The sequence below is a fragment of the Brassica napus genome, chromosome C5 (genome assembly GCF_020379485.1).
Source record: "Brassica napus cultivar Da-Ae chromosome C5, Da-Ae, whole genome shotgun sequence".
Lineage (NCBI taxonomy): Eukaryota > Viridiplantae > Streptophyta > Magnoliopsida > Brassicales > Brassicaceae > Brassica > Brassica napus.
The window spans coordinates 54,727,090-54,747,201 of record NC_063448.1 but is presented as its reverse complement, the minus strand read 5'-3'; the positions used below and the strand labels follow the sequence as shown (position 1 = coordinate 54,747,201).

Here is a 20,112-nt window from a genome sequence, read left to right as displayed (position 1 = left end):
TTGCGGCCACACGTGAAAGAGGAAGACGACGAGCAACCCTAATTCTGTTCGGCTCTGTAAACGGGCTAAATTTTGGGCCTTACCTATTAATTTTAATAAAAACCCACCCAGCCCACAAACAATCATTTCCGGAACGAACAGAAGGAAATTCACATAGAGTGTAAAACAATGACATGTGTCACAAAATGCCCCATTACAAGATGATGAGGTGGAGGGCTGTGCTTAGAGCATCTCCAACCCATAACACTATTTTAGTATCAAAACTACACTATTTTGGTGTAGTTTCAACACTAAAAAAATATTCTTTTCCAACCACAACACTAAACTTCACACTAAAAGTTATTTTATAATATTATATGTATTTAACTTTTTATTTGTCATTTATTTAATTATACAATTTATTAATAAAATAAGTGAATAGTGTTTTAGTGGAGTGAATAGTGTTATAGTGTAGTGAATAGTATCACACCAAATTTGGTGTAAAATTATAGTGTGACACTAAAATGGTGTGATTTTTGCAGTTGGATTGGAGAAGGTTTTAGTGTCAAAATCACACTGAAATAGTGTTTTGGAGTTGGGTTGGAAATGGTCTTAGAGCACAAACCTACTTTATATACATAAGATATCCTTATTCATGTAAAATTAATTAAATGAAAATAATTTAAATAACCTTTTTTAGTTATTCAAAAAATAAAAACGGATTTAATGTGAAAAATTGCATTAGAAATGTAAAATAACACTTTTTAAAGAAAAAAATAAATTTAAAATGAGACATTAAAAACTGATAATAATTAATTAAAGAACACTGAGGATAATTAATACTACAACCAATAATTGGTAGTATTAATTATCCACAGTTTTCTATAATTAATTATGATATCGACGGTTACGTGCATGTATTTTGTTTATCCTTCAAGAATATGATTTTTATGTCGTATTTTATGTTCTGAACAAGAGACTAACATGATTAATTTAGAAAATAAAATAAAACACATGACATATTTTGATAGACCCAAGAAAAAAGGTATGACTTTTAGGAGTGTTAGTTAATTAATTACGTTTAGAATTGGACAAGTGGGCTCCGATAGATATTATTCATTCAATACATTGACAATAAGTTTCTATCCGCAAAATTATGCTCATGCTTATGCATGTATTACTCCTTCCGTTTTATATTAAGTGTCGTTTTAGAGAATTTTTTTCGTTACAAAATAAGTGTCATTTTTTATTTTCAATGCAAAATTTATTTTTCTATTGGTTGAAATATGGTTAGTTGTATAGGTAATATTGTTTTTATAGTAAATGTACAAATTTTATTGTTTCCTTAATCCGCGTGCCGAAACCTAAAACGACACTTATAATGAAACATAGGGAGTATATATTAAGCAAATTAATCTTTTTCTACATAATATATCACCTATGTTCCTCTTTGTTTACGATAACATGATTATATTATAGTGTCAAGATTACACTATTTTAGTGTGATTTCATCACTAAAAATTTTTCATTTTCAAAACACTATTTTAGTGTAATTTTCACACTAAAACTCTTTAACCCAACACTAAAAATTATACTATTTTAATGTAACACTATAATTTCACATCAAAATAGTGTTTTGGAGTTGGGTTGGAAATATCCTTTCGTTACAAGTGTTTATACAATTGTGCTCTGATATATAAAAAGCATGATATAACGCGACAAAGATGACTGAGCCCGGGACCTTCGGAACAGTGTAAACATATTAGTATCATGTTCAAAACACTACAAGAATGTAAACTGGAAATTAACTTATTAAATCCCCGGAATCTGGTTACGAACTAATAATGCAGCTAGAGATCGCAAGTTTTTTTTAAAAAAATTTCAGCCATACCGGAAATTAAAGTTATCAAAACCCTGTCACATAACAACATGTCAATCATTTATCGAGCATTTCCTTCCCTTTTATGCTCAAGTTGATGATGTCAAAGGATGTCGAGGTGAATAAAGAAGTAAATTCAGCAGAAAAAAATAACATGTTATCAATTGGCTTTAAGCCGCTCATAAAAACCGACAGAGAAACAATGTTCTCCACAATCATCAAGTCATTCCTCCACCGGTTATCTTCAAGCTGATTGACAGAGAGACATTAAAAAATACAATTACGGCAAGGCGCCACAAGCGCAAATCAGAAATGTAACGCGGCTCTGGATTAGATAACCAAATCTTTGCCATTTACCAAATCTACTACCATTCTTTTTATTATTCTTTTTTGCAAAGAAGGAATGTAACGCGGCTCTGGATTAGATAACCAAATCTTTGCCATTTACCAAATCTACTACCATTCTTTTTATTATTCTTTTTTGCAAAGAAGGTGGTCTTCTAAGGTCTTTTATGTAAGCCCAAGCTATATTTATGGAAACGGTAAGGTTATTAACATGAGACGCACATCTTACAAACATACAATTGATAAAATTGTTCGTTTGCCATGTTTTTCCAGAGGCAACATGGATTTCTAGATAAAGTTGTTGATGAACAATTTTTTTTTAATTGTTCCTTCCTTTCCAATACATCAGAGCATGTCCAATGGTTCTAATGATTAGTTTAATAGTTACGTTAATTTTGTAATTTGTGAAGTTTAGAACCTTTGCTAATGTAATAAAATTTGTCACGGTCCAATGGGAGAACCTCTTTGAAGTTCTTAAAAAAAAAATTTTAGAAGTTGAATTTTTCAAAATGGAAGCAACTTTTTATACCATAAGAAGAATCCTAATCTACAACACCCAAGCTTGAAATTCAAAATCTATACAAATGTACTCTCTCTCTCTCTCTCTCTCTCTCTCTTTTTCCACAGAGAAACAAAGCGTTGTGGACAATCTACCCTAGGTGTAATTTAAGTGTGAGATGGATACTAGTGAAATAAGTTTACCTCAAGTTGGCTAAGTAAACATCACAGATAGACTCATCTGACAAACATCACGGAGATGGAGTTGGCCAAAAGGAACTCCATCTCCATATCAGTCTCCGAATCATCATCCCTCATGTGAGCGTCTGGAGAACTTCCATTCCCTTGGACTCTATAACCATAGGGTTGTTGGTGCTGAACGTCATGTGTGGCTGCATCAGCAGCAACATGCTTTGAATAATCACCTTCTCTTTTGGAGAGTGGTGCGTAAGCTGCTGCGTTTGGGTTCAATCATGATCCTCCTGACTTCATTGCTAACTCAGATACTAAACAAAGAACAGAGCAAATTGATTACTCTGATTCATACAGTAAAACAATAAGTATTTTGCTGAACTATCGAAGCAAGCAACAGATTCTCGATTACACAAGCTTATCACAATTCCAATCTGAACAACAATAAAAAATAAAGTCACAGAGAGATCATCGTTAATATGATCAGCTTCTATTGTTCATCGTAACGTCTTAGGAATCGACGGTAATGTACACATAGATTCCCCGAAACCTAAACGGAGAAAGATAACATGAACATACGAACGAAGATGCTATCTAGTATCTAGCCTTTAAGCCATGATCGGTCAAACGCGATTCTAGCTATCACATGAACATAGATTGCAGGAATCAAACAGAAACTAAAAAATATCTTCAGAGTAAATATGATCTATGGACGGAACGTTGAAGAAGAAACAAGAGAGAGAGAGAGAGAGAGAGAGAGAGGGAACAAGCTTCAGATAAAATATGACCTGTCAACGGAGAAGAAGAAATGAGAGAGAGAGAGAGGGAGAGAGAGAGCTTACCAGAGAAGAAGAGTCAAACGCGTTGAAGAAGATGGTTCGAGAGGAGAAACGATCGTAACTGCAGAGAAGGAATCAAACGAATCAAACAAAAAAGGAAATCGAGATCAGAAGTGAAAAAGAAGATGGAGTTATTGAGGTTGGAGGAGGAATCAAACGAATCAAACGAAGAAGGAGATCGAACGAGAGAGAAAATGGATTATCCATTACCAAAGGAACACGTAAGGGGTTCTTACACACTCTAAAAATCTCAAATTAAACATCGATTCTGTGTTTTTATTTTCTTTTTCATTTTTTTTTGTCTTTTGCTTAGAACCTCCTTTTATAACTGCCGATGGAGGTGGTCTCAGTTGTTACGAAATCTGAAACTAACTTAGACCATCTGCAATGGGGGTCCGTTAAGGATCCTTAGCTCCACATCCAATGTTTATCAAATTAAAAAACTATTATTTGAGCAACATAATACAAGGATTGATCCGTAAATAAGAAATTTAAGGATCAAATCCTTGTCTACGTGGCGGCTTGACTCTCTCATTGATTTCTGTCCATCTCCTTCTTCGTTTTCTTTCCTTTGATTTTATGCTAGATTTGTAGCTCTCTGATTGATTTCTATGTGGATCGAGCCATGTGGAGCCATGTCTTTCCTTTCCGCTGCCCCTGAAGATGGCAGCCATGTCTTTCCTTTCGGCTTCATCTGAAGATGGCAGCCATGTCTTTCCTTTCCTCTGCCCCTTCGAGCTCCTTCCATGGTGGTGGTCTTCCTGTGGGTAGGAGCGATCTTTGCCTCTTCGGTTTCTACCCTCAAACTGGAAATTCACAGAGACCCTCTCTTTCCATCAGGTGGGTTTCTCTACTTTCGATTAGTTATAGATTGATTAGATTTTTGAAGCTCTTTGCTTAAATCTATAGATGTTTGTGGTAAAGATGGCTAAAGTCGATAGCTTTAGTAGATTTTTATTGTGGATATGTGAATAACAGAACTAGAGAAGACACAAAGTAAGAGACTTGTGTTGCTAGTAATAATGGAGTTTGGTTTTTGTGGGTGACGTTTTTAGGTGCCAATCAACTAATACCAAAGAGCCAAAGAGTAGTTGTAATATTCTGGACAATGCGAGCAACCTTTTTACAAACCTGTTAAACGGTGGAAGTTTGGGTTCAATGCCCACTGCTGAAGGAGCTGTCTCTGATTTGTTTGGGAAGCCTCTCTTTTTATCCCTCTACGACTGGTTCATGGAGGTATATACTATTAAGACTTACTCTGATTTACATCTTAATGTTGAGAACTTTGTTGTTTTGATTCTGTGATGTTCTTGTTTTAAAGCATGGAGGAGTTTACAAACTTGTGTTTGGTCCAAAGGCATTTGTTGTCATCTCTGATCCTATTGTTGCGGCATGTCCTCAGAGAGAACTCGTTTTCCTATGACAAGGTAATGGAGTCAGTCAGTGTCTTTGTTTTGTTTTTTTTTGGTACCACCATCAAGTAACTTTTCTTTGTGTTTTTCTTTAGGGAGTTCTTGCTGAGATCTTAGAGCCCGTCATGGGAAAAGGGTTGATACCTGCTGACCTTGATACCTGGAAGTTAAGAAGAAGAGGTAAGTAAAGCTGTTTTTGTTACTCTCTCTATGTTTATGGCCATTGATGATGATCTGTGTTGCAGCTATAACTCATGCGTTCCATGCATTGTATTTGGAGGCCATTGTCAAAGTATTGAGCAAATGTTCTGAGAAAATGATACTGAAATTGAAATTGAAAAAGTTATAGTTTTTAAACTTATACATTTTTAAACTTCTCTTTTCTGGTATATTTATTTTTAATCATGCAATTAATAAAATTTCAGTTTCAATTTAAAAAAAAATTATTTTTTTATTTCTAAGAACTCTTAATTGGAGATCACCATTGGACACATTTATTTTGACTAGAATCCTTAACTATTCAAACAAAAAAAAAAAAAAATTAATATAATAATGATAAGGACTCCAAGAAGGAGTCCACCATTGCGGATGCTCTTATAAAGTTGTTTAATAAGGAAAAAACATACCCTGTAAAGTTTCTTTAAAACTATTATTGTTATTATTTTCACACATATGATTAACGAACAAGAATTACTAAGATCTTTTGTTGACTATATATATAGTTTTTAGTAAAAAAAACTAGATTAAAATAATAAAACGCGTGAAGGAGCTATTGAGCTAATAAAGAATTGGCATGATCCCACCTCCTACTGCCTATATATTGGGGTTGTTTTATTTATTTGATAGGTTTTCTTGGTAGCATTAAATATTTTTTTGCTAAATAGTAGTATTGACTATGAAATCAGGACCTTTAGGGAGGTATAATATGTTTGTATTATTATCGAGGGTCGCCTTGTTGCGTGCATGTACCTTATTTTATCATTTACTTCTAGAGAAATGATAATTACGTATACCGTAATGTATAGCTGCGTAAACATACACACATATATATATATATATATATATATATATATATATATATATATATATATATATATATATATATATATTCCTTAACAAGTTCAAAGGGATTTAGTTTTTTCTAAACTTTCAACAAGAACATCGCGTGATTAATTGAAAATGAACGACAAGTTACGACATTTTGGTGTTTCTTAATAAGTTTCTTGTAGAACTATAATTTGGACATGCGTATTCCATATTCACTTTTCAATGTCTGTCGTTTTTTTTGTTACTCACGCTGAATTATTATCACTGGTCAAAGCCAGTTTACAAAAAAAAATATAATAATATTATCACTGGTTCGAGTTGGCCCAGAATGTATATATTTACATATTATATATATATATCACTAGTGATTAATACCATGTTCTTTTACAAAGCAAAGTATAATAGCTGTGTGATATATTTTTGAACACCATACTTTAGTTTGTATGGTTTAAATAAATAGAATCATAAACATTCTATATATATATACACCCATGATTGTTTTAAAGGTTCGAAGTATATACTTCCATGTTTATTCTTTTTCTAATATCAAATATAAAACGTCTTTTATGCGAATTTCATTTTTGATAATATGTAGAATACCAACTCCACAACATATCAGCTTTGTTATGTAGTATAACATATAATAGGTTTGTTCTGTACTAGAACAGAAATGCCTTTTTATGGAAAATAACTAAAATGTTCAGAAGAGGCTAAATAGACGTCCACATGTGACCATGTAATACAACACAAACGACTAATCAATTTAATAGGTTTTTACACAACGATCACGGAATTGAATGGAGAACTTGGAAGACTTAGTCGCTTACAACTATTTAATCTAATAATCTCGAACTACCAATAGGAAGACGTGTGGGGATGAAGTTGCGTAGCCAGATTTTAAAAAATCAAATATATAAAATAGATTAATGTCAAATTGGTTTTTTTTTTTTCTTTTTTTTTTATTAAAACGGTTTCAAGAAATGATCGAAATCATAAGGTCCAACAAGCTTTTACAAAGCAAGTGGATAATAACAAACCCATAAACAATCGAAAACATCAGTTTCGAATCACTTAAGTGGTAGGATAAAATACACTTAGCCGCTTCCGCGTCCACGATTTCCTCTACCGCGGTTTCCTCGTCCGCGACCCGTGTACTGTAACTGCATCTCTTTAGTCTTGGTTGACGGTTTAACCGGTCTTTCTCGAAGAAATCTTCTTTCAGAAGGCCACATAAGATCCATCGAACTCAACTCCAAAGAGCTTGTTGGATCTTCTTCTTCTTCTCCTTCTTCTTCTTCTTCTTCTCCTTCCAAAGAAATCAGGGAAGCAAACTTGTTTGAACCTAAAACCGCCTCAGCTATTTCACTAACTTCTCTTTCGACCGCAAGTGGTGCTGGAGCGATCGAAGTATGAGAGAATGACAATGCTAGAGCAGAATCCATAGTCGGAGACTCAATAGCTTCATTAATACAAACAAGTGTAGGAGGTACATACATGTTCTCAAGTTCCGTAATAGTAGCCAAGGCAATTAGGTCGTCCACAGTAGTAACTCGTTCAACCAAATTTGATTCCTTACTTACCTCAAGATGGCTATTTGGTGGAGCTGGCGCATCTTGAGTTGTAAGAGCAAGCAACATTTTTAGGCAAAAAAAGATCAAGCAACATTCGCGTATCTTATTCATAATAGACAAAGAATTAAAACTAGTTAAAGTTTAAATAATTATTTCGGGACGTGACATTATTTTCGAATAATCTCCCTTGTCTATATCTAAGTCTAGCAAACAAGCAAACTGTACGTAGGCATGCCAATGAGATGGATATTATAGAAAGGCTGGCATCAGCACTTGGCAACATGACACACGCACATCTTATAACTCATTCAATAAAAGAAGACAACAGTTGTTGAGGGAAAAAGAAGAACAAAATTTTGTTTTTTTCCAACGGTACTTCCAATGCCAATAGTATCCAAAGGTGTTAATAAAGTTGAAATAACATAATTAAACAAAATTTTATAGTGTTTTATTCCTCAGTTCCTGTTCATTTCTTACGCGCATTTTGGTTAATTAGTTCTTAAATTGTAATTCTTTTACCAGCAATATAATATATATGTATGTGTATATAATCTCGCCAATGTATATGAAAGTAATATTTATAATTAATGATCTTTTAACCATTATTATTATTATTATTATTCCACAGAATTCTGTTTTTAATACGGTAAATGCTTTCAGGAACAAATCCTACAATTTTGGAAAAGCTTCCCAATTGAATATTTCTAGTGTTATCCTTATTTCTTCTTTCTTATTTCTGTTATAACCAAATTGATTATATTAGACATGATGTTACGTATGAGCACTAATATAAACAACCAGTACTTCGTTAGGTAGATAAATAGATGGCTCAAAAAGTTTATGGAACTGTAAGTCAAGTAATCCTCGTGTTTTAATTATAATATTTAATGTGTGTACAGTAAAGAAAGAGGTCAAAGCATCTAAGAAATCCATAAAAAGAAAAGCATAGTTCTCATTTGATCTATATATCGCTCTTGCTCTTTCTTTCTTTCTATTGCTCTTGATTTTTGAGATCTTTTCAATTCTTTAGACTTTGAGCTAAGAAAATGGAGGGAGAGAATAGTATTGAGAAAGGATTATTACTCGTAAATAAGGAAGAAACATCTGCAAATACAACTCCACTTCTTGTTTTTACCACTTTCATTATTGTCTCTGCTTCCTTCACCTTTGGCGTTGCAGTATGTTTCCAACTCTATCTCTTTCTCGAAACATAAATATATGATGGGGCATATTTGAAGAATTCTAAAGTTTTGTTTTGATTACTAATACACCTTTTTTCTAGAAATCTTATATATATGTACGTTAATGGAGTAAATAGTGGCCATTTGCATGTCAACTGAAAAAGTTTTGAAATTTTCAGAAAATGAATTGATTTTTTAAAATTACAAAATTAAAGGAGGTTTAACAACGTGGGACAACCAAACCTAATTTCTAGCCAGACTTCTTTTTGTTAAAAGCCTTCTAGCTAGTCATCGTAAATTTCGAAGCAATATACGTTTGATATCGAAATTTCAACTGTGTCGGTTTATAGCGACTTTAGACGACCAAACCTAATTTCTAGGAATCGGAGAGGAACAAAATTACATGGTCATATACCGCTAACTACGTTATTTTTTTTTTGGAGCACATAACTACGTTATTCTGTAAGATATTTTGTTTATTTGCTTTGAAGTATTCTAAATAAAATATCCCAACTGTCTTTAGTTTATTTAGATCGATATTCATGAATTTCAGTTATTTTTATGGGAACCAGTTAGGTTATACTGCCGGTACAATGTCTTCCATAATGGAAGATCTTGATCTTTCAATAGCACAAGTAAGTCTCTATCAGTTTCATTAAACTTTTATTTATTTATATGCTCATAGCTAATTCACGTAAGCTTTAACAAGAAAAACATATCATAAAAAAAAATCATCTCAGAAAATTATCTAACTGAAGTTATAATTCAAATATATTTCACAGTTTTCAGTATTTGGTTCGCTATTGACTTTTGGAGGAATGATCGGTGCAATATTTAGCGCCAAAAGTGCAGATGCATTTGGCCGTAAGATGGTTAGAGAAGCATTATCTTAACCCCATCCTTTATATTTGTCCATATATATTAATGTAATCGTAAACCTCTCAAACCTTTTATTTTATTATTTCCAGACTTTGTGGCTCGCCGAGGGATTCTGCATAAGTGGATGGCTTGCAATTGCACTAGCCAAGGTTTCTTCACAAGTCACGTTTCATCTAATTATATAATTATTATATTATTGCTTCATAAACTAAATCTCTAATCTTGTGATTATAACTTATTTTCCAATAGAATGTTATTTGGCTAGATCTGGGACGATTCTTTGTGGGAATTGGAGTTGGTCTCATTAGCTATGTGGTAAGAAAGTTTTAGATTTTTTTTTAATAATTTGAAAAGAATAAATTACCATCTCTAAACTTGTAACAATCCTTGTTTTTTAGATTCCTGTATATATCGCAGAAATAACTCCCAAAAATGTGCGAGGCACTTTTACATTTAGCAATCAGGTAATATATATCTTTAAATATATATTGATCTACGTTTAGCTAATAATGTTATAATTTTTATTTTACAGTTGTTGCAAAATTGTGGGCTGGCAACCGTATATTATCTTGGAAATTTCATGGCATGGAGAACGATAGCCCTTATCGGTGATTTTTTCACACTGATATTATTTATTTGTCTCAATCCTTCCATATGACTCACTGATCAAAATTTTAATTTATTATATTAAAATATTTAACTAATTAGACTTTAACATCTTCAGGAATTATCCCATGCTTGATACAGTTCTTTGGATTGTTTTTCATCCCCGAGTCTCCAAGATGGCTGGTTAGTCATATGAACCGTATCATATACTTCTCTAAGTTCGTTTTATTAACAATTTGCCAAGCAAAAAATATTAATGGGATTTTGCTAGGCAAGAGAAGGTGGTGATGAAGAATGTAAAGTTGTTCTTCAGAAGTTAAGAGGAAAAGAAGCTAATGTTATGAAGGAAACTCGTGAAATCATGGTACACATGCGTATACTTACCAAAACTAGGTTTAACTATCTAACATTTATTATTATTATATTATTTTGTAAGCAATTCTATATAAGAAAACTAGGTTTCATTTTGGAAAGATGACGATCACTTTTAATACTTGTCTTCATGAAAAACATCTTATTTATATATATATATGCAAATTTGTAGATTTGTGTTGATGCTACCGCAAATGTCAGCATGGGAAGTCTTTTCAAAAAGAAATATACTCGTCAACTTACAGTAAGAAAAGGAGTCTCATTCATTAGCAGCAAAAAAAAAAAGTTATTACTAAAGCAATTTGAATAAAATATAATTAACTAACTTGATCTTTGTATATGGTTAATTATGTTTAGATCGGTGTGGGTTTAATGCTTCTGCAGCAATTATCTGGAAGTGCAGGAATATCTTATTACGCAGGCAGCATATTTGAGCTTGCCGGTAATTTTTTATTTAGATATATATATCATTAGTTATTCAATGATTATTATGTCTTTCAATCCTTTGTTGTTATAAATGATGAAATTAATACTTTGAACTCTTAAGGGTTTCCTTCGCGGATTGGAATGACAGTGTTGTCAATGGTTGTGGTACGTAGTTGTAAAGTTTTCATAAAATCTGTCTATTTTATTTGTTGTTATTTACACTTCACCCCTGGATACATTGAGTTGGTTATGAAATTGTAGCGCATTTCAATGACGTATCAATGATATACCATGATAGGTACCAAAAGCTATATTGGGTCTGATACTTGTGGAGCGATGGGGAAGACGACCACTTCTGATGGTTAGAATGTTTTTATAGAATTTACTTAAGTTTGTTAATAGATTAATTAGTTTTTTAAAACAAGTATATAAATATAATTTAATGCACAAATTGCAGGTATCAGCACTAGGGCTATGTTTAAGTTGTATCTTTCTTGCATTATCGTTTGGATTGAAAGGTGTCCCTGGGTTTGTAAATTTTACACCCACCATGGCATTCATAGGAGTATTGGTAAATTCAAATAATTTTTTTTTTTAAATATATTGTTATTCTTTTTGTTTAGTTAGAACAGTTAAAAACTTTTTAGTTTTTGGTATTATCCACATATCCAAACAGACATTCAATATGATGTTCGCAGCTGGACTAGGAGCACTACCATGGATTATAATGTCTGAGGTATATCCACATATATATAAAATATTTTTTACATGTTTAAGCAAACGTTTTGTTTATAAATTGTTCGTTATCATATTAAATATAAATGATGTTAGCTATTTTTATACAGATATTTCCGATGGACATGAAAGCAGTAGCTGGGAGTTTAGTAGCCATCACGAATTGGTTTACCGGTTGGATCGTCAGCTACTGCTTCAATTTTATGCTTATTTGGAGTCAACCAGGTGCTTATTTATGGAACTATCTTTAAATATTTTAGATATAATTATTCTTCTTATATTGTACTAGTAGTTATGAAATTCACGATTGAAATGACCACTTATGGTTTTTAAATTGCTTTTGTAAATTTTAATTACAGGTACTTTTAGTATATTCGCCATGATAAGTGGATTAACAATTTTATTCGCATGGTGTTTGGTGCCTGAAACTCGTGGACTATCCTTAGAAGAAATTCAACTTCCTCATGCTAATATTCAGAGTTGATCCTAAATGTGGCGGTAAAACTGATATTAAACGATTTTTATAAATACTGTAGAATTATATGATGGATTTCGAGTGGTCGACTTTTATCCTTCTAAATGTCTGTTTCGTTCTAAATTTCATTTTTTACTTGTCTTGTAGTGTCTTTCGTTTCTGCCAGTTTTCAATTTTATATGACCCCGGTAATTTTAGCATACACATTTTTTTTTAAAGACACCTCCATATACTGAAACATATAATATTGCAACCTTCTAGCTATAAAATAGATTTGGTGAGTCGTTCATATTAGTCAGGTAATAAATTATGCAACTAAATCATACCATGATTAACGGATAAGAATAAGAACCAACTTAATTGGGCTCATTTCAGACTTGGGGTGTGGCAATAATAGTTTGGGCTTTATATTTATGAATTGAACTCAGCTTTGTGTGTGTATGTGTGCGCGTGAGATCGAATCAGATTGGATTTTGCATTTTTTTTTTTAATGTTTGACATCAATCATGCCAGTTTTTCTGGTCAAAACAAACATGATTGCTAGGAAGCCCCATGTTTCAGGTTCATTGCATCGTCGTGAAAATTCGAACCAAACCAACTAAACCGTCTAACCTAAAAGCGGGAAGATGATACAATGATTGATGAATGATAATACTGTATTAGTCATACTCAGACATATACACGTTTCATGTGAACAACTACCAATGCTAATCACGATGTACCTTTCTTTTTGTGTCCTGGTTCAGTGAATGAGAGAGCTAGCCTTTGCACATTTCGAGAAGGGCTAAATCCAACTACTAGTTGTTTCAATTAATGCAGTTCAAATTTTATAATACTAACGTTTACAGCTTCCACCGTCTTTGTTAGTGGACTCCACAATTTTTATTTTTCTAAAGATAGTAGATTACTCGTTACCCTGAAAAGTCTAAAAATTATGTTCCATTGATCAAGCATGTCACTAGCCACTTGGATCACTGATAGGTTGCTAAAAATAATTTTAATAGCATATTACAACATAAATATGTCTTCAAGTTGTCCCCGTGAGCGAAGCTTGTAATTCTTCCAGTGACTGTCCTTTGGTTTCCGGGACGAGAAACCAAATAAAAACCAATGATGCTCCTCCGACAACCCCAAATATGTAAAATGTTCCTATTTAATTATCATAAACTACAAAAATAAGTAATTGACATCATCGAAATTAAAATTAACTTAGAAGACAAAAGAAGTCAAAATTTTAAATAAAATATATAAGCTGATATGAACAGAAGAAACCAAAAAAAAATCCAGCCTACCTATTTGCTCTTAATTTTATGTTTGGTTTGGATTTGTTTTCAAAAGGTTAGGTGACTCAATATACTGTTTTTATTAGTAAAGTCTTATTAAAATCAATTGAAAAATAGTTGGGAAGATTAGGACCTTGTGCGCTCCATTCAAACATAAAGTTGAAAGCGTAACTCACGAACCACCCAGTGGTCCATGAGGTTAATGCCACTATTGTCCCAGCTGAAACTTTAATATTGATCGGAAAAATCTGCAGGAACATGATAAACGTTTTTTCTTGATAAATGACTATTATTCCACCCTTGATTCTATAAAAACCTTTTACTTATATACCTCGGACATAATGACCCAGGGCAGCCCTCCTACACCGATGGCAAAACATCCAAAGTAGACCTAGACAAAGGTTAAAAATTTTGTTACCACAAATTCATACCGCAGATATACAAAAACCGTATATAAATGAAAGATTATACCAGAATGCATATGAAGATGACCACTGCAGTCAATTCAGGAAGAATATCCATTCCCTGTCCATCGCCAGAACAAACACCAAAATCTTTTAAAAAATGTTTTAAAATATAATATAAGCACAGGAAGGTAATAATGCTAGTTTTCCCTCTTTAATTCAGTATAAATTAAAATAAAACAAGAGTAACCTGTAACGTGAAGCAAACCCCAATAAGCAAGGATCCAATGGACATTCCAGCAGCAGAAACCTACAAATGTTTTTGTAAAAATTGTATATGAATATGGTAGAAAGAAAATGGTTTAGTACTTAACTATTTATGTATAATATTTAGTAAAAAAAAAACTATTTATGTACTGTATAATATTAACCGGATATTTGTGCTAACCAATAGGAGTGGTCGTCTTCCCCATTTATCCACAAAAATTACAGCCAACAAGGCTTTTGGGATCTACAAAGAGTAGAGAAGAAGACAACATAAAAAGTAGAATCGAAGTAGATTTAAGGAAAGTATACAATCTCTAATATTATTAATAATATGGCACGCACCACGAACACACCAAATATCATTGACCCAAGTGTCTCTGAAAAGCCTGTGGAGAATAACTTTTTAGATGTACCAATATTTGTTAAATATAACTAGGACTCTGGCTTAAATATTAATAAATTAACACAAGTCTAAGTTTTGATATTCAAACCAGCTTTTCTAAATATAGTATTTGAATAATACGTGACTCCAGCAGCTCCAGATAATTGTTGTATCAACATTAAACCAATTCCAATCTGAAAACAAATAAAATAAAACAATAATTTTTGAAAAGTAATTTATTATTTTCATCAACTGTAAAATAAACACATAGATTTATCCACTGTATTTCCACATATGTTACCGTACCACAAGAGTTCGTCTATACTTCTTCTGAAACATGTCATAGAAACTCGACTTTGAATCTTCTTCAAGCCTTTTTGTCATAACCTGAACATAAATATGAAAAGCATATAATAATGGTTGCTTTATAAGAAAAAGTATACTAAGAATATTCAGTAGCTAATATTTAATATTTATATAGCATACCTGAATTTCAGCTGATTCACCCGAAACATCAGCGCCCCTCCCTCTGAGTTGATGCAAAGAGTGTTCTACATCTTTACCTGAGCCGATTTTAGCCTGGAAATGCCAACGATAAATAAAGTAAATTTAGATAATTTAATAAAAAGCTTTGAATGCTTATGGTCCATATAAACATATTTAAAAATACCAACCAGCCATCTTGGCGATTCCGGTATAAAGTATATACCGATCGCTTGAATGACGCATGGAAGAGCACCTGAACAGGAAAAGTAGAATTAAACTAGATCGGTATGGTGTTGATGTAATACTGAAAATTTTAAATAACAAAAATCAACATGCTAAGATCAATAATAAAGTATTATTGCTAAAAAATTGTAAATATCTTGCAACAATATTTTTCATTACCTATAATAGCCAGGAACCGCCAATTAATCACAGTCCCAAAGAAATAAATAAGGGACAGTCCACAGTTTTGAAAAAGCTATAAAACCAAAAACAAATATCGGTTAGTTACAATACAAAGGTGAAACTTAACTATATTTAACTTATATAGTATACTTTTATTCTTAACATTAAAATATATAGCTCGTGTTTCACCTGGTTCGAAGAAGTAAATGCACCACGAACATGTTTTGGAGTGATTTCCGCAATATAGACAGGTACCTTGTTTGGATATTAACAGTGGTGTTTATGAAAATGTGAACTAGAATAAATCAAATAAGAGATGAAATTAATATTAACAACTTCTCAGTTACCACGTAGCTAATCAAGCCGACTCCTATGCCTAGTGAAATCCTTCCTGCGTCCAGCCACAAGACATCCTTTTCGTTTCCGCATAATTACAATATTTAGTTAGATATTTTGACGACCAACTTTATACTTACAAACCATGAAACTAAAGTTTTTTTGTTGCGGATATACACCTTTGCGAAAGCAATGGAGAGCCAACCAAAAATGCAAAGCAAATCGCAGGCCCACAACGTCTATAACAGTTCATCACCAAGATAAAAAGTATTATAAAGAAAAATTAGAATCTAAGTAATACGAAAAAAAACATTTTTAAAAAACTAGTATGACAAAAATTAACAAGTGCATAATATATGATTTAAGAAAAAGTTCAAAATTGCAAGTAATTACGCGTCTTCTGCCGAGGGTGATTGCCAATTGACCACTGCAAAAGGCTCCCAATGCAGCTCCTAAATTCAGGAAGGACCCAAAAGCTGAAAACTGGAATATAATGAGTAAAAATACTGAGCTACCCTCAAGATTTTTGGAGACTTTGGAAGATATAATTATTTTGATTGCTATATAAGGTTCTTGATGGTATACATTGCACTTAAATATCAATTTGATAATCTTAAATACTTATCAGGTTTGTGGCTCAGGTCTGATAGTTGATTAAACATGCAGAAAAACTTAGAAGTAATTATCCCTGTTCGAAAACGCGGACGCCTAGCCGATTAGTCGGCCGACTAGACGCTCGTCGGAACCGAACCGCCACGATTTCACCAAATCGGTTCAACAAATCGTTAAACCGATTAATCAATAAAGTAACCGATTAATCGCTAAAAAATCGGATTAAAACTGATTTAAAGCGCTTAATAGTTGGACTTTGTTGACAAATTTTGGGCCTTAAAACGAAAGCCCATTTGTCTGTGAATTAAGTAGACTTTGTCCCTGTATTTATAAGAGACTTCAACACCTCTCTTCCTCATTCTTAACCGATGTGGGACAAGTTAAGTTTTTTTTTTTCAAAATCGCACATGTAAAAATAGTGGAAAAGATATGATGCTGGAGAATCGAACACACTACCTCCTAAGATTACATAAACATCATAAGCCGCTGGACTGTGGTGCTTCTACGTCCATCTGTCACATATATTTATATATATATGCACGTATTAAAACTATTATTATCATGTTTATTACATAAACATATTATAAATACATTAAATCGTATTAAAACCTAGGCCCCGATTAATCTCCGTTTAATCCCCGATTTTTTTATAACTCGCTAGGCCCGGTATTGCCGCCCGACTAGCGCCTAGCGTAGTTTCTAACAATGGTAATTATGAATTCAGATTACTTTTCTGTCCGATTAATCAATCGGGGTATATATTGTAAGAGAGCTCCATTGAAGAGCTCTCACATGGTATCTAAACATTATAATTGTTTAAAAAAAATAAAAGAAGAAAGAGAAAGCAAGAATAGATTTTTTGCAGAGAACTTTCATAACTACATCTCTGACTGTCCAAGTGGCTTTTTTCTGCTCATGTTTAAAAAAAAATAGCAATTTAATTATTTAGACAAAAATATTTAAAATACTGTTCTTTTGCTTTGTTTAGATACCCAAATACAGTTTCAACGATTAAGATTGCTCTAATAAATGCCTACTATATTTTCAAAAGAGTGAGAGAAGATACATACTTCTGCAATAGAAAGGTCTAACTCTTTCATGATCTGAGACTCAGCGCCTGAAGTATAACCACCCTTTAAGATCCAATAAATTAAGAGCAAACAGAATTATTTAAATTTGATTAACTGATAAGAATTGTTGATTAACCGACAAAAAATTGGAGGCGAAAATAATAACTGAGGTTAAAAAGAGAAATTGAGAATCTTACAGCACAGCCAAAGCTGAAGGAGCTACAAACAGCGACAAAAGTGCTGAGTATAACACAAGTGGTAACACGAGGATCATCTATGTCGTTTTGATGCCTTTGCTGAATAAGTCCTTCCTCCATGCTTCTTCTATCTTCTTCCACCATTATTCTTAAAGATTAGTCTGTCCTCTCTCTTTCCTTCTTTCCAGAAATTTTCTTGTCTATTTTAGTTTCTTTTCACAACATCCCCAAGAATTTGAAAACCAGCTTTTAAAAAAAAAACATCCCCAAGAAATTTTCTTGTTTGTTGATATAAACAGAAAAGAGTGAGGGACATAGAGAGAAAGATAAAGAGAGATGTGTGTGTGTGGTCACTTGCGGGTTTCAAGTCCTTGATTAGCACAACTGTGCTGGTTATCGAACACATCTGTTTTTTTTAAACCAAACCGAAATATTACTTTTTAATATAAATTTTGGTTTGTTTGTACTTGTTAAAACGAGCTATAACTCATGAACTAATTCAACTCAGCTCGATTTTTCATAAGCACGAATTCTGTTTTTAGGCTCATTTAATAAATAAGTTTAATGAGCGAGCTTAAATTAAATCACGAGTTATATGAGCGATATTTGATGAAAATGAGTCAACTCATGAGCTTAGTCATTTTTATATAAAACAATTTTTTAGATATATATAGAAAATGTAAAAGAAAATTTTATATACTCATCATCTCATATATCTTTAAATTTAGATGTAAAACAAAATATTCCTAAGAGATAATTTAGAAATTACTCGTAATTATCTTACTTAATATTTCATTTTATATTTAAATTTTATAAATCTTACTTTTAATATTATAATACTTATGTTAATATTTTATTTTATGATAATTAATTTTTATATTAAATCGCGAGGTAGTTCATTTAACTCATGATCTAGATGATCTCAGTTCGAATTTACATATTAAAACTCATATAATAAATGAGTTGAGCCGAACTAACTCATAAAAAATCCGAACTCACTATGAGTTGAGCTGAGTTGAGCGAGTTAGCTCATTTTGACACCCCTAACTTTTAGTTGTGAAGATAAGGACAAATTTGGGTGTGTAAAAGTGAATTTAGCTCATTATATGTGCTAAATACAAGCTTTCTTTTGTTTTTTTCCTTTATGATTTTTACTATTACTAATAATATTAGGTAGATAAAGTGACCACAAGAGAGTAGATAAAGTATAATATTAAAAAAAAAGATTAGAAAGATTCAAACATATTAGAACAAGTACTTGAAACAAATCTATAATAAAACTTTATGGATATTTTGTTTGTACCAAAACTAAGAAATAATTTGAAAAATAAGGAAATTATTTCTTTTTTTTTCCTTTATCAATTAACAGTTCTAAATAGTTATGTTATGTGCTTATCCAAATTAGCCATGTGCGACACGTCACATATTTTCAGGATAAAAAATACAGTTGAAATATTTATTGCTCGTTTGATATTTTATAAGCAAGCAAAAAATATTGTTAAATTCCTCTAAAAAACCCCTAAAACTATTCTCATTTTTTTCTTTTTTTCTAGAACACACATTATGAAACAAATCTGAAGGCCGACTAAGAAACAAATCAGAAGTTTATTTATTTTAACAGAGGTAGCAGGAAGGAAAAAGACTACAATATAACTTCAAAGTGTTTTTGAAACCAATCTTTTTATGATGTTGGTTGTATTTATATATCAATAATTTTGCGTCAGATCATATGGTAGTAGCGGTCCAAAAGAATTCGTGGACACGAATGATTGTTGAAGAGATAAACATTAAAGCATGGTGCATGAGTGAGAGACATATGTGAGACCCACGTTACGTTTTTTTTTGCTAAAAATAAAATATAACTGACTGATATTATTACTTGTTGATTATAAATGATCGTCAACAATCATCATACCAATAATGACAGAACACCGAAGATAAAATGTCTGCCATGAAGTAGTCGCTGACGTAGTTGCTGAAACAGACGTCGTAATGAGTGGTGAAGACCATGTGGAATCAAGGTGCTGAGCTGAAATCGAGTTGACTTGGAGAGCAAGAGAATATCTTGGAGATATGGAAACATGAATAAATTTGAGGAGCAAGTTTATGGCTTAAAAAAAGAGAAATAAGTGCATTCCAAGAAAAGGAAAGTTGCACTTATTGTTATGGAAGATGTCCATACATATTGCTTTGAAGACTAGGGTTTCGGGAACATAGAAAATAAATATAAGATA

The 20,112-nt window shown here is 32.3% G+C and overlaps 2 protein-coding genes and 1 long non-coding RNA gene across 4 annotated transcripts; 1 reads left to right on the top strand and 2 right to left on the bottom strand.

The window, feature by feature from the left end:
* Positions 1–2,846: 2,846 nt before the first annotated feature.
* Positions 2,847–4,613, bottom strand: LOC106382686. Its single transcript, XR_001276939.3, has 2 exons — positions 3,736–4,613; positions 2,847–3,207 (listed from the first exon to the last, which is right to left on the bottom strand). It is a non-coding gene; the product is annotated as an uncharacterized LOC106382686 (long non-coding RNA).
* Positions 4,614–8,142: 3,529 nt separating this feature from the next.
* Positions 8,143–12,650, top strand: LOC106454341 (sugar transporter ERD6-like 9). The gene is made up of 17 exons (XM_048759462.1): positions 8,143–8,940; positions 9,516–9,578; positions 9,726–9,815; positions 9,912–9,971; positions 10,072–10,137; positions 10,221–10,286; positions 10,355–10,430; positions 10,547–10,611; positions 10,700–10,792; positions 10,973–11,044; positions 11,158–11,242; positions 11,348–11,391; positions 11,525–11,587; positions 11,684–11,797; positions 11,903–11,962; positions 12,072–12,186; positions 12,321–12,650. The coding sequence occupies exons 1-17, from the start codon at positions 8,809–8,811 to the stop codon at positions 12,443–12,445; spliced, it is 1,389 nt and encodes a 462-aa protein (XP_048615419.1). The 5' UTR covers positions 8,143–8,808; the 3' UTR covers positions 12,446–12,650.
* A 708-nt stretch (positions 12,651–13,358) lies between these two features.
* On the bottom strand, positions 13,359–18,277 carry LOC106453027 (sugar transporter ERD6-like 11). 2 transcript variants are annotated; one of them, XM_013895239.3, is made up of 18 exons: positions 17,879–18,277; positions 17,682–17,744; positions 16,393–16,482; positions 16,179–16,238; positions 16,011–16,076; positions 15,853–15,918; positions 15,661–15,736; positions 15,447–15,511; positions 15,259–15,351; positions 15,079–15,159; positions 14,882–14,966; positions 14,733–14,776; positions 14,572–14,634; positions 14,374–14,433; positions 14,191–14,244; positions 14,051–14,110; positions 13,853–13,967; positions 13,359–13,585 (listed from the first exon to the last, which is right to left on the bottom strand). In XM_013895239.3, the coding sequence occupies exons 1-18, from the start codon at positions 18,020–18,022 to the stop codon at positions 13,464–13,466; spliced, it is 1,407 nt and encodes a 468-aa protein (XP_013750693.1). In that variant the 5' UTR covers positions 18,023–18,277; the 3' UTR covers positions 13,359–13,463. The 2 variants fall into 2 exon arrangements, with proteins under 2 accessions (XP_013750693.1, XP_022559345.1); XM_022703624.2 differs by lacking the exon at positions 16,393–16,482.
* Between the last annotated feature and the right edge of the window lie 1,835 nt (positions 18,278–20,112).

Excerpts from the sequence above, each read along its gene's own strand:
- LOC106453027 (XM_013895239.3), bottom strand. The coding sequence starts at position 18,022 with ATGGTGGAAGAAGATAGAAGAAGCATGGAGGAAGGACTTATTCAGCAA. Across the intron at positions 15,352-15,446 it reads CGGAATCGCCAAGATGGCTG|GCTAAAATCGGCTCAGGTAA; the intron begins GTTGGTATTTTT and ends TGGCATTTCCAG. Across the intron at positions 13,968-14,050 it reads CCTGGGTCATTATGTCCGAG|ATTTTTCCGATCAATATTAA; the intron begins GTATATAAGTAA and ends ATGTTCCTGCAG.
- LOC106454341 (XM_048759462.1), top strand. The coding sequence starts at position 8,809 with ATGGAGGGAGAGAATAGTATTGAGAAAGGATTATTACTCGTAAATAAG. Across the intron at positions 10,793-10,972 it reads AGGAAACTCGTGAAATCATG|ATTTGTGTTGATGCTACCGC; the intron begins GTACACATGCGT and ends GCAAATTTGTAG. Across the intron at positions 11,963-12,071 it reads CATGGATTATAATGTCTGAG|ATATTTCCGATGGACATGAA; the intron begins GTATATCCACAT and ends ATTTTTATACAG.